The sequence below is a fragment of the Capra hircus genome, chromosome 4 (genome assembly GCF_001704415.2).
Source record: "Capra hircus breed San Clemente chromosome 4, ASM170441v1, whole genome shotgun sequence".
NCBI classification, from domain to species: domain Eukaryota; kingdom Metazoa; phylum Chordata; class Mammalia; order Artiodactyla; family Bovidae; genus Capra; species Capra hircus.
In genome coordinates, this window is record NC_030811.1 from 86,779,462 (window position 1) to 86,793,046 (window position 13,585).

The window sequence follows — 13,585 nt, forward strand, 5'->3', positions numbered from 1 at the left end:
CATATCGTTGCAATTAGAAAAGGTCACGTGGAAGTGCAGCAAACTATCCACTCATTCATCAGCTCATTTATTTAACAAATAATATGTCGTGCCGGCTGCCCAGGGAGCACTAATGGTAAAGAACCTGCCTGCCAATACAGGAGAGACATAAGAGATGTGGGTTTGATCCCTGGGTCACAAAGATCCTCTGGATGAGGGCATGGCAACCCACTCCAGTATTCTTGCCTGGAAAATCCCCTGGACAGAGGAGCCTGGCGGGCTACAGTTCATGGGGTCACAAAGAGTCACACATGACTGAAGCGACTTAGCACACACACACACACGCATGGCACACCTCTTTTACTCCACAAGGCATCGAAGGAACAGAAATTAATAATGCACATTCCCTGGCCTTCAGAGTTTTCACTCCAGAAGAGGAATTAGTGAATGATCTAGAAGTCACCATACATTTTGATTGGTGCCATGAGGGAAATACATAAAGGAATGAGAGTCTCAGAAGATGGGTGCACAACTCAGCCTGAAGTACCTTCTCAGAAAAGGGGCCCTTGAATGGATTCACTGAGCAGACAAGTGGAAAAAGTCATTTTAAGCACAGGGAACAACATAGGCAAAGGCACACAGATTTGAGGACACCGTATATGGGAGAAACTAGATAGTTCATTGGGAGACAGAAATAATAGGGAAATAGTAGCAGACATTCAACATTATATGCCATTGGTTGTTGGACAACTATTGCCGGTAACGGCCATCCTGGGGCTTCCCTGATGGCTCAGCAGGTAAAGAATCCGCCTGCAATATAGGAGACACAGGAGACACAGATTCAATCCCTGGGTTGGAAAGGGCATGGCAACCCACTTTAGTATTCTTGCCTGGAGAATCCCATGGACAGAGGAGCCTGGAGGGCTATAGTCCATGGGGTAGCAAGAGTTGGACGTGACTGAGCGACTAACATTTTCACTTTCACTCTCACTAAAACTGCAAAAATTAAATAAAGGCAGAACTACTAATTCAAACCATCACATCTGCTGGAAAACATAACAGTAGCTTGTCAAGCCCAGCATCTTTAGCATTTCTCAAATCAAAAAAAAAAAAAAAGTCCATGCATTTGTGACTTGAGAGGTTGCATTGAAAACATTGCACTGCCTGCTGCTGCTAAGTCTCTTCAGTCGTGTCCGACTCTGTGCGACCCCATAGACGGCAGCCCACCAGCTCCGCCGTCCCTGGGATTCTCCAGGCAAGAACACTGGAGTGGGTTGTCATTGCCTTCTCCAATGCATGAAAACGAAAAGTCAAAGTGAGGTCACTTAGTAGCGTCCGACTCTTCACGACCACATGGACTGTAGCCTACCAGGCTTTTCCGTCCACGGGATTTTCCAGGCAAGAGTACTGGAGTGGAATGCCATCACCTTCTCCGACTGCACTGCCTAGTCCAGGATAAATTCAAACCACCCAGAAAGTGGGTACTCCTCAGGTGTTTGAACACTGAACATAAAACTATAGTACACTATATGCAGAAAGGGCTTCTAGGAAACCTGGATGCAGTCTTTCAGGCCTTAGGAAACAGTGGGTTCTGCCATAAAGTCATGGTGTTTCCTCCGTAAATCATAAAGCCAAACTTGGTAATGATATGTATAACTTGAAGCTTTCAAACTCCCAGCTGAAATGACCCCTGGTTTCTTAGTCCACTGTTTTTACCTCTGTAGATGGTCAGGCAGTAAATAAACATCTACAGAGTTATCTCAAAGTACAGAACTGACAAATGAAAAAGTATATTTTTAATAAAAGGGAATGACTACTCATGGTCCTCCAGCCAAGGAAACAGTGCCTTAAGAAATGAAAAAGGATGGACATATTATAACTTGAAATATATCATTGCTATATGTAATGAGTGGAGAAGGAAATGGCAACCCACTCCAGTACTCTTGCCTGGAGAATCCCATGGAGGGAGGAGCCTGGTGGGCTACAGTCCCTGGGGTCGCAAAGAGTCGGACACGACTGAGCGACTTCACTCACTCACTCACTCATACTGTAATGAGAGAAATTCCATATGGCAGAGGTTAAGAGCTTGAATTGCAGAATGAACTGAATAAGAGGAGAAGGGGACAACAGAAGATGGGATGGTTGGATGGCATAACCAACTCGATGGACTTCAGTTTGAGCAAGCTCCGGGAGTTGGTGATGGACAGGGAAGCCTGGTGTGCTGCAGTCCATGGCGTCGCAAAGAGTCAGACACAACTGAGCTACTGAACCAAACTGAACTGGGAAAGTAAGCATAGTGTCAGACACCTGGGACGCAAGATCCCCAGGTGCTCGGTGCCTCAGTTCCTCAATCTATAAAATGGGATAATAGTAGTATCATCCTCATAAGGTTGTTATGAGGATTAAAGGAGATAATACAGCTATAACAGTGGATCTAAAATTGACCCTAAAGAAAGCAAACCACTTAATAATTCCTCCTTGACTTTAGCCACCCTTGGATTCCTGGTAGATTTTTGCAGCATTCAACTTGGCATCTATACCCTCATTTTCCCCTAGTTTTCTTATTTTTTCTTCACTTATATGTAATTTTAACTTAAATTCAGAAATAAACATCTCTTCCTATGTAATATTACCTAATTGCCAGAAAAGAAGGCTAGTCCTTTGGAAAAATAAAAAAACTGGGCTCCACTCAGCTTTTTTGCTTATTGGTTATATAAATTTTAGAAAGTCACTTCACTCTGTGAGCTTCAGTTTCCTCACCTATAAAGCAAAAAGCTTAGATTAGCTTCACAGCGCCTTCTAGCTCAAAAACGTAATGATCTCATAGCTTATTTATGTTTTTTTCCAAAGTCACTGATAAAAATGTAATCTTCCTTGACCACCTCATATAGAATTTCTTCCAAGCTATTCTATTTTAGTATATTTACATTTTTATCCAATTCCTATCACTTTCCCCTTTTCATGAGAATCCAGGTAATGTCACCAATACCTTGCTGAAGTCAGAGTTCATGGCTACAACTCCTCCCTAAATGGTCCAACTAATGTTGGAAGATTCTACTGAAATTCATTCTCAGTGAATCCATGCTGATTTCTAGCAACTTTTTTGTTCATTTCTAAATGCCTGCAAGCTCTCTATAGGGAACTCTGAGAAAAAAAATTACCAAAATATATCATGATTATTGATTTATATTTATTCCTGATTTTTCTCTTACTCCTCCCTTTTTATCCTTTGACAGTCCTCCCATTATTAATTTCTCAGAAATTATTAATAGTAATTACCTGATTTAATCTGTGATTTCTTCCAGAATTCAGAACTGGAGGCAAACTTAATTGATTATGGACCCTTATTATGGTCTTCTCCCTGGCTTGGGTGTGTGAGAACTTTTTCATATATTTGAATCACAATCTCCAGATTAGGAAACATTCTCATGAAGGCACATAAGGAGGCATAAAGGACTGGGCAGCATCTTGCTTTCACCCATTTAGAACCAACTCTCCCAACCAGTGTTTTACCACTGCTGTTGCTGCTGCTGCTAGGTCACTTCAGTCGTGTCTGACTCTGTGCGACCCCATAGACGGCAGCCCACTAGGCTCTCCCGTCCCTGGGATTCTCCAGGCAAGAATACTGGGGTGGGTTGCCATTTCCTTCTCCAATGCATGAAAGTGAAAAGTGAAAGTGAAGTTGCTCAGTAGTGCTGAACTCTTGGCGACCCCATGGACTGCAGCCTACCAGGCTCCTCTGTCCATGGGATTTTCCAGGCAAGAGCACTGGAGTGGGGTACCACTGCCTTCTTACCACAACTTCTCCTAAAATATAATTGAAAAACAGTCATAGCAACAATCAACAGCACTCCATTTTCACATTCCGTGCTTTATTCTTCCTAATTCTCACAGGTTCATGCCAATCTTGTATATTGTCCAAGGCCTGCCCAAGGACCTAACACACCTACAGGTTTCATCCCTCTCTCTAGTTCTTTCAACACGCACATGGCCCAATGCAGTCTAGCCATCCTGTGGCTTTGGAGATCTTGACATGTCTGTCTTATTGAGACTATTCCATATTATTTGAATTATTTTTTTAAGTTTTCCTACTGCTCTTAAGCTATATACCTTTTAATTAGAGTTTCTAACCATGAAGAGTATCTCTCTACTTTTAAAGTGGTTTTCCCTAAAGGATATAACTAGATCTTTTTGCCCTTCCTCCACTCCTACTAACACTATCACTGGGTAACTTTCTTCCGAAAGCCCACTTTATCTCTCCATCCTAAAATGATTCTCGTATGTGTAAAATGATGTCCAGTGCAGATGGATGTCCTCTTACACCTTCCTGTTTCCACAGAGGAAACCACATGGCCAGTAAAGCACATCAAGAATGTTTCAGACGGCCGGTTTTATGTTAAAAAGAAAGCTCCTAGTAGGAATTAAACCACACTATTGCTTCTGTTCCTCCCTCCTGTTCTTCCTACCTGGGTGCCCTTCTGTGCTTCAGACCTCAGCTTCACAGTCACACAGGAGACAGCAGACTCAAGGTTGTGAGAGGGCAGCTATGGTCCTTCAGGTCAAAAGACCTGCCTCTAAATTGTGATTTTTGCCTCTACTTTCTAATCCTATGATCACAAACAAATTTCTTCATCTCAGTTTCTGCACTCTTACAATGGAGAAAACAATATTCATCATAAAAGGCAGTTGCGAATATCAAAGGAGAAAATACACATATAAATACCCAGTACATTAGTCACTGGCTTTACAACAGAATAAATAATTTTGAAAATGCACAAATCAAACTAAGAACTTTATTCTTCTCTAGAAGTCAGGCTGGAGAGGGTGAGAGAGGGAAAGAAAATGAGATTTATAATCTGCTTATTTCTGTGGTGTTTAATTTTTATATTAAGCATTTTTACTCCCGTAATCTAAGGAAACTAGTATTAAAATGAATGGTTCACCATGACAAAAGGACTTTAACGCTTTGTTCTATCATTCATTTGCATTACATGTGTTTCAAAAATGTAAATGTAACTCTGAACATCATGCTCTGACTATATGATTGCTCCATGCTATTTAAGAGGTAATACAATTGAGATTATACTTTATTAGAGTTCCAGTCTCATGTTTAGCTCACTAGATGTGCCTCCTTTTTCTAAAGTAGGCTGTAGTCTCCTCATTAAAACACTCATACACAAGCTGTTGTATCATTGAAGTATAACTGATTTACAAAGTTGTGTTAGCTTCAGGTGTACAACAACGTAGTTCAGATATATAGATGGACAGAGATACATATTTATATATCCATACATATTCCTTCAGATTCTTTTCCATTATAGATTATTACAAGATATTGAATACAGTTCCTTGTGCTATAGTGTAGATCCTTATTGTTTATTTTGTACATAATCATTTATATATCAGATAACTGCTCATAAAATGATAGCAATCGCTGCAGTTGAATTCTAACCCACTACCTACCCAAACCTGCTACAATCGTGCCCCTTCCTACCCAGAGAATCTTCTCCACATCGCTATCATTCTAGGCCCAGTTCACTCTCTTGTATGTCTGCCTTGTTTGTAAATTGTTCTCAGATATCCTGGAGAGGTAGACGTGGAGCCACAGGATCCTATTCATCAAAAGACAAGAACTTTTTCTTTACTCATATCCCTCCGGGAGAAGGAAGTTTCAACAGTTTAGGATTCTTTTGCTGTGGTTCCTAGCTGTCAGAAATGATGTCTACGGGCATTTTTCAGGTCCTTTCATTCTCTGCCTCCCTGAAGGGTTCAGATCCTGGTGAATAGAACTTGAAGATTAGAAAACTGTAGCATCCAGAAGAGATGGTCTCTCCAATGTCATCCAAAGTCTCCATAATCAAGCCAAGTCCGTGCACAGGCAGGGGTCTCGTCACAGTCTGCCACAGTGCTACTTACATCCGAAAGAAGCCAGGTACTCAGTGCAGAAGTGATGACAGTACTGGCTCAGTGCCATCACAATCAGGCTGAGTAAACAACCAGCACTCCCATGTTCAAATGAATCAGGAGAGGCCATTTTGTTCAGGGTCTCTAGCCCCGAGAAAAAATAAAAGACATACTAGCCTTCATCCACCCACTTACCCATTCACTCACCTCCATTCTCCAAAATTCACTCACATCCTAGTATATATACATATATTAAAAGTCAAGATGCAAAAAAGATCTGGACCCTAAATTTGCATTATACTGCATGCTAAGTGCCAGATTTTCTTACTGTTCTATTCGTAGTTACATGAGAGGTACCATGATTTGCAAAGATATAGAAAACATTTTTGATAGCTCTGGGCTATATCGTGTTGGTTTTAATAGCAGGCCAGACCTCTGAGAACATGCTGTGTGGCTGTGTATGAATACGGCTGTTGGTTTCCACTGCCAGATGAAATGATGATTAATCAGGACTCAGCTGTCAGTTGTTTGATGTTACTTGTGCTCTTTGCTAACAGCTGCCTACTTCAAGCTGTGCTTCCTACACGTCAAACATAAACCTGAAACCGCAACTTTCAGAAGGGAAAATTCAAAGTTCTCATAGAGTATGTTGGAACAGTCAACATCATTTCCAATTAAAGTCTACTTAGTATATTATGTAACTAAAATCATTGTAAACACAGAAATGTTCAGAATATGTGAGGTAGCCAGGAAAAACAAAAACTTATTAGATTTACATACAATCCGCATATATATTTTAAAATGTATAAACTTCACAAATACTCTATGCATAAAATGTTCCTTGATATGCTACTGTCACTTTCCTTTATTATTCTGTAATAAATAAGAACTGAAATATTATTCCAAGGTAAATTATAAGAAATTTACATTCTTTATTCAGAATAAACTTTAAACATTTTAAAGTAAATAGTTCTTTATCGACAAGGTCCTCAACACTCCCTAATTTGCTTTTTAATCAAAAATATCACAAAAATAGCATTTGTATGTTTGGGCTATGTATAATCCAAGCAGAAACAAAATGTTAAAAAGGTAAAGAAAATGTTGGTCAAGCTCTTTAAGGTTACAAAGGCGTATGCCTAAACTTGGGGTGGACCAAAAAGAATGGACTTTTTTTTTTTTTTTGGCTTAACCTAGATAATAAGTGTCTAATTTGGACTGTCCATGTGGCATACAGTTCCCAAATTAAATTCTTTCAGAGACTGCCTTTTTTAGCAAAAGAGGGGGAAGTGAGAATTAGACAACACCCAGGCTCTTTCTATACAACCACAGCCAAGTTTGTCTAAAAACCGAATTTGGCTAATTCACTGTAGTTCATTGTTAGACTCAGTTATAAGAGGGTTCCAGAAACTTAAAGCAGCCCCCACTCACACCTGAACAGAACTGAGTCTGGTCCAGGATGTAGTATAAAGTCTAGGAGAGAAAGAAACATGCCCTTCTCATTTCTCTTTGTCTTTTCCCAACACTTGAATTACCTGCTTGGAACCTGTTTCCTAATTCCCCAAATACAGTGTCCAGGAAAGCAGCTGGCAAAGCGTCCAGGACAGCTTAGCGATCTGGAGCAGCAAAGGGAGCGGGGTAAAGGCCCAGTATGTTTCATCTTTCCTGTGCAGTCAGTTACCTCCAGATTTCTAAAAAAAATGGTACCTGCCTTGTCTCCCTCCCGCCCCCAGGTGGCAAACCTGCTGAGGCTCTTCCAGATCCCACAGATAAGCTACGCATCCACCAGCGCCAAACTCAGCGACAAATCGCGCTACGATTACTTTGCCAGGACCGTGCCCCCCGATTTCTACCAGGCCAAAGCCATGGCGGAGATCTTGCGTTTCTTCAACTGGACCTACGTGTCCACCGTGGCCTCGGAGGGCGACTATGGCGAAACGGGGATCGAGGCCTTCGAGCAGGAAGCTCGCCAGCGCAACATCTGCATCGCCACTGCGGAAAAGGTGGGCCGTTCCAACATCCGCAAATCCTACGACAGCGTGATCCGCGAGCTGCTGCAGAAGCCCAACGCGCGCGTCGTGGTCCTCTTCATGCGCAGCGACGACTCCCGGGAGCTCATCGCCGCTGCCAGCCGCGCCAACGCCTCTTTCACCTGGGTGGCCAGCGACGGCTGGGGTGCGCAGGAGAGCATCATCAAGGGCAGCGAGCACGTGGCCTATGGCGCCATCACCCTGGAGCTGGCCTCGCAGCCCGTCCGCCAGTTCGATCGCTACTTCCAGAGCCTCAACCCCTACAACAACCACCGCAACCCCTGGTTCCGGGACTTCTGGGAGCAGAAGTTCCAGTGTAGCCTCCAGAACAAGCACAACCACCGGCGCCCTTGCGACAAGCACCTGGCCATCGACAGTAGCAACTATGAGCAGGAATCCAAGATTATGTTCGTGGTGAATGCGGTGTACGCTATGGCCCATGCCCTGCACAAAATGCAGCGCACGCTCTGCCCCAACACCACCAAGCTCTGCGACGCCATGAAGATCCTGGACGGGAAGAAGCTGTACAAGGATTACTTGCTGAAAATCAACTTCACAGGTAAGCAAGAAGCCTTTAATCAATCTTCTTCTATGATGCAAATAGTGAAATCAAATACCTCTCCCCCTGCCCAGAAATCTTTGTTTCAGAGCCACCCTAGCAATTTGAACTGAAATATTCCAAGATGCAATATGATGGGGTCTTGATGTCAGTTACTTATTTTCTAGTGAATATCTTGGCTGGTACACCACATGAGATTGAAGACCCCCTAGGCTGGACTGACCTGCGGTAGCTGCCTAGATGCGGGCTGTGCCGCATTTGCTCTCTTTCTTGTGATTAGCTGTGGGCTTTGACACCTGCACAATAAGCATTTAATCTTCTTTAGCAGAACTGACAACTCTCTAAGGAACGTGAACTTCCAAGCTTTCCTTCTGGGTGATTTGAGCAAAAGAGTCTCATAACTTTCACAGTGGGGGTGAGAAAAAAAAAGTCACTCTTTTTCCAGAGCCTAATTAGGGAAGGAGAGAGAAAGACACTCTGCGCATGGTGATTCCTGGCATTCGAATTTCTATCTTCTGCTGTACAACAGCATTTACATGTCAGTATTAAGAGTTGTGGATTTTTCTCAGATTATCTTATGAAATGAAACTGTTTAAGACTGATGGAAGTCATTCTGATATAGAAGTGAACATCCAGAGGTGTGTTCAGAGTGGCTTTTGCTGCTCTATTTGTTTATAAATATGGTCTATACATTTCTCAATATAGCACTGTGTTTTAATGTACTACTAATATATAAAAAAACACAACATCTTTAGAATTGCATGCTCTTCTACAGTGCATGTGATATCATTGCATTAAGGTACCAGTTCCGGGGAATTTAGCTTAAACCTAAATCATAAAATGGTAAGTAATATTACTGAGTACAAAAGATTTTGATGCCAAAAATATTACAATGATAGAACACTTTCATTTGTCTAAGTTGCTAATCATCTCCCATGCCACTAAGGCGTCATTCTAGTCTGCAGAGTCTGTTTCAATTGATTTATCATCCAAGACATGAAAGTTTTTATGCTCAAATCATATTATCAGTGAAGCAAGTAGCAATTCTCACTTCTCACTCATAGATAATCACTCAGAAGTCAAATGGACTGAAAAATAATCAATGGTAGTACTGAAAGACCCCATGATAACTGGCTTCTAGTCCAGAACTTTCACCCCTACTCTAGCCTAGAAGATAAGCACCAAAATTATCAGCCTGCATTTTTGCACATCCTTTCTGAATTCTACACAGAGAGCCAAAAGTAGCTGAAATTAATTATGTCAGCATTTGCTCCTATTCATCTGATGGATACCATCTCTTACCATTAGAACAGGCACTGAAAATGGTAAAGATAAAGCCTTTCCTGTGCCCTGTATTCCCACAGGTGTATTCCATATAAGAGCATGTGTGTGTGGGGGGGTGTGTGTGTGTGTGTGTGTGTGTATGTGTGTGTGTGATATACATGTATACATGTCCAGGATTTATCTCAAAATCCCAGATCAGTTCACACTGATGACTCCAGAATATAAGAATGGACCACAGAGTCAGTTAAAAAAAAAAAAACACAGAATATCTTTAAACATAAATGAACTCTTAGATATCTATAAATAGCATCTACAATGCACTTAATTCTTAAAGCTGAATAAGATAAGCAACTTCCTTCCCTCTCAGACTACCCTTGGGGTAATCATTCATCTTTATGCATCACAACTATTAATTAACTCTGTTATTCTAGTTCATTACTCCTTGGTATGCAAATATACAAATATATCCACTCATTAACAGCTAATAGAATGAAAATTCTTGGATTTCAGAGAGCCTTTGCAAAGTGTTTTTTGTAACCAAAATATTTTCCTTGATTTCACTGATTGAGTCTTAAATGGCAAAGAAAAATGAAGAAATAAGGCCATTATTTGGATAAATGAAACAACAGGATCTTCTTTTTGTCTGCCTTGTTCAATTACTGGCTTCGATTCTACAATTTAGTTTGGCTGTGGAGACCTGACCACAAAGTGCTATTTTTGCCTTCTCAATTGGCTCGACATTACTACTAGTCACTCTCCATCTCTGAAGAGACTAGCAGGGTGAAAAACAGATTCACACTACAGAAAAGAGAGGGAATTTAGACCAGCTCCCAGGAGCTATGCATAGCAGTAAGACTTGGGCAAGAAAATGCCTTACTATGAGAGGATCCTGAGATGCTAAACTAGCTAAATATGTCTGTTGAAAGAATAAGGTTAACCTAGTAAACTACTGAAAAGTAGATCTGTTTTACATTTTTTTTTTGAAAATAGTATCTGTGATTTTCTAACTTGAATACTGAGGCAGTGGATTAGGCACAACAGTGAGCACTTCAGCAAACACTGCACAATCTTCTCTTGGATCAAAAAAGTCCTCATGCACCCATCTGCTTGTTCTCAGTGCATCTACTCCAGGATTCTTCTGGCAGACAGTTGTAGTAAATCCCCTTAGAGCCCTAGTCCTCACAGGATGGAAGCTCTAAGCCTCCTGAGAATACTCCTCTGTTCCTGGGTATACTCCTACTAACTAGTTCCAACACTGGCCACTATGAGTATTCCTTAAAGTTAACCAACTGTGAATATTTCTTTTACAAAAGAGATTTTTGCAAAACTATGTTTGCTGTGTTAAAAAGACTTCTAAATAGTGAGCCCTCCCGGCATAAGATCTAATGACTCTCCACCTCTCTAGACTCATCTTCTGCCACACACCCAGCATTCACCCTTCCCTTCATTAAGACTGCTTGCAGATCACTATCAACATCGTGCCTTTCTTTCTGCCTCTGTGCCCTCTGTATATGCTATATCCTCTACCTGGAACCTGCTCACCCCATCCCCTTCTGTCAGGTCTAGCCTCTTCACTTATCCCATCTCAACTGCTACTACCCTGGTCCAAGCTGCCAACACCCACCTCCAACCCATCCACAGCACAACAGCCAGGATGGCCTTTTACAGTGTTCGGTTCAGTTCAGTCACTCAGTCGTGTCTGACTCTTTGGGACCCCATGGATTGCAGCACGCCAGGCCTCCCTTTCCATCACCAACTCACAGAGTTTACTCAAACTCATGTCCATTGAGTTGGTGATGCCATCCAACCATCTCATCCTGTCGTCCCCTTCTCCTCCTGCCTTCAATCTTTCCCAGCATCAGGGGCTTTTCAGATGTGTCAGTCCTTTGCATCAGGTGGCCAAGCTATTGGACTTTCAGCTTCAGCAGCAATCCTTCCAATGAATATGCAGGATTGGTTTCCTTTAGAATGGACTGGTTGGATCTCTTTGCTGTCCAAAGGACTCTCAAGAGTCTTCTCCAACACCACAGTTCAAAAGCATCAATTCTTTGGTGCTCAGCTTTCTTTATAGTTCAACGCTCACATCCATACATGACTACTGGAAAAACCATAGCCTTGACTAGATGGACCTTTGTTGGCAAAGTAATGTCTCTGCTTTGTAATATGCTATCTAGGTTGGTCATAACTTTTCTTCCAAGGAGTAAGCATCTTTTAATTTCATGGCTGCAATCACCATCTGCATTGATTTTGGAGCCCAGAAAAATAAAGTCAGCCACTGTTTCCACTGTTTTCCCATCTATTTGCCATGAAGTGATAGGACCAGATCCTATGATCTTAGTTTTCTGAATACTGGGTTGTAAGCCAACATTTTCACTCTCCTCTTTCACTTTCATCAAGAGGCTCTTTAGTTCTTCTTCACTTTCTGCCATAAGGGTGGTGTCATTCTGAGGTTATTGGAATTTCTCCTGGCAATCTTGATTCCAGTTTGTGCTTCATCCAGTCCAGCATTTCTCGTGATGTACTCTGCATATAAGTTAAATAAGCAGCATGAAAATATACAGCCTTGATGTACTCCTTTCCTATTTGAAACCAGTCTGTTGTTCCATGTCCAGTTCTAATTGTTGCTTCTTGACCTGCATATAGATTTCTCAGCAGGCAGATCAGGTGGTCTGGTATTCCCATCTCTTGAAGAATTTTCCACAGTTTATTGTGATTCACACAGTCAAAGGCTTTAGCGTAGTCAATAAAGCAGAAGTAGATGTTTTTCTGGAACGCACTTGCTTTTTCGATGATCCAACAGATGTTGGCAATTTGATCTCTGGTTCTCTGTCTTTTCTAAATCCAGCTTGAACATCTGGAAGTTCACGGTTCATGTACTGTTGAGGCCTGGCTTGGAAAATTTTGAGCATTACTTTGCTTGCATGTGAGATGAATGTAATTTTGCTGTAGTTTGAACATTCTTTGGCATTGCCTTTCTTTGGGATTGGAATGAAAGTCAGAGGAAGTCACTCCTCTACTCAAAACCTCTTAGAGCCTCCCCATGTCACTCACAAAGTCAAGCTTCTAACAGTGTTCTACAAAGTCCAGCCTGGCTGGCCCACCGTGGCTCCCGCACCCCTTTTCCTGCTGCTCCCCTGCCGTCATCCGTTACCCCCCTCTTGCTCACTTCACCCCAGCCAGCCTTGTTTCCAAACTTACGGGCTTTCCACTCCCAATTCCCTCTGCCTGGTAAAGCCCTTTCCCAAGACATCCCTATAGCTAATTTAGTCCCTTACTTCCTTCGGGCTTTCCTTAAATTCTAGTTTCTTATTGAGGCCCACCTGGCAATGCTTCTTAAGATGGCAATGCCCCCAATCCCTACCACATGTGCCCCTATTTCCCGTTAACCTGTTCTACAATTTTTTTCACTCCATGATTTTTTCACCTTTTTTATTGATAATATTTACATTTTCATGTTTATTCTTTATTGCTTGATCTTCACACTTGAATATAAACTCCTGAAAACAGAAATTATTATCCGTTTTATTCACTGCAGTAGCCCCAGCATAATAAGTGTTCAGTAAATATTTGTTGATTATAACTAGCACTTAACGCCCATATTTGTGTTTCCTTCTCTGTCTCCATTACTAGATTGTGAACTTTTTCAAGGCAGAACACGTATGTTCCATCTCTGATCTCAAATACACAACACATTTACTGGTATAGAGTGCACAATATATCAGTGTTTACCAAAGGAAAAAAGGATGAGAGAAATAATCAATAGCTTTATAATGTGATTCTTTTTTGTGAAAATTAAATGTATATTTTTTCATTAACAAATGAATTTCAAGAA

The 13,585-nt window shown here is 41.5% G+C and overlaps 1 protein-coding gene across 1 annotated transcript in view; it reads left to right on the forward strand.

Moving 5' to 3' along the window:
• The window catches only part of GRM3 (glutamate metabotropic receptor 3), a 242,631-nt gene that overhangs the window by 153,142 nt on the left and 75,904 nt on the right, over nucleotides 1–13,585 (forward strand). The window contains exon 3 of the mRNA XM_018047287.1: nucleotides 7,614–8,469. Within this exon, the coding sequence (XP_017902776.1) occupies nucleotides 7,614–8,469 (856 nt within the window). The remainder of the gene's footprint in view (nucleotides 1–7,613; nucleotides 8,470–13,585) is intronic.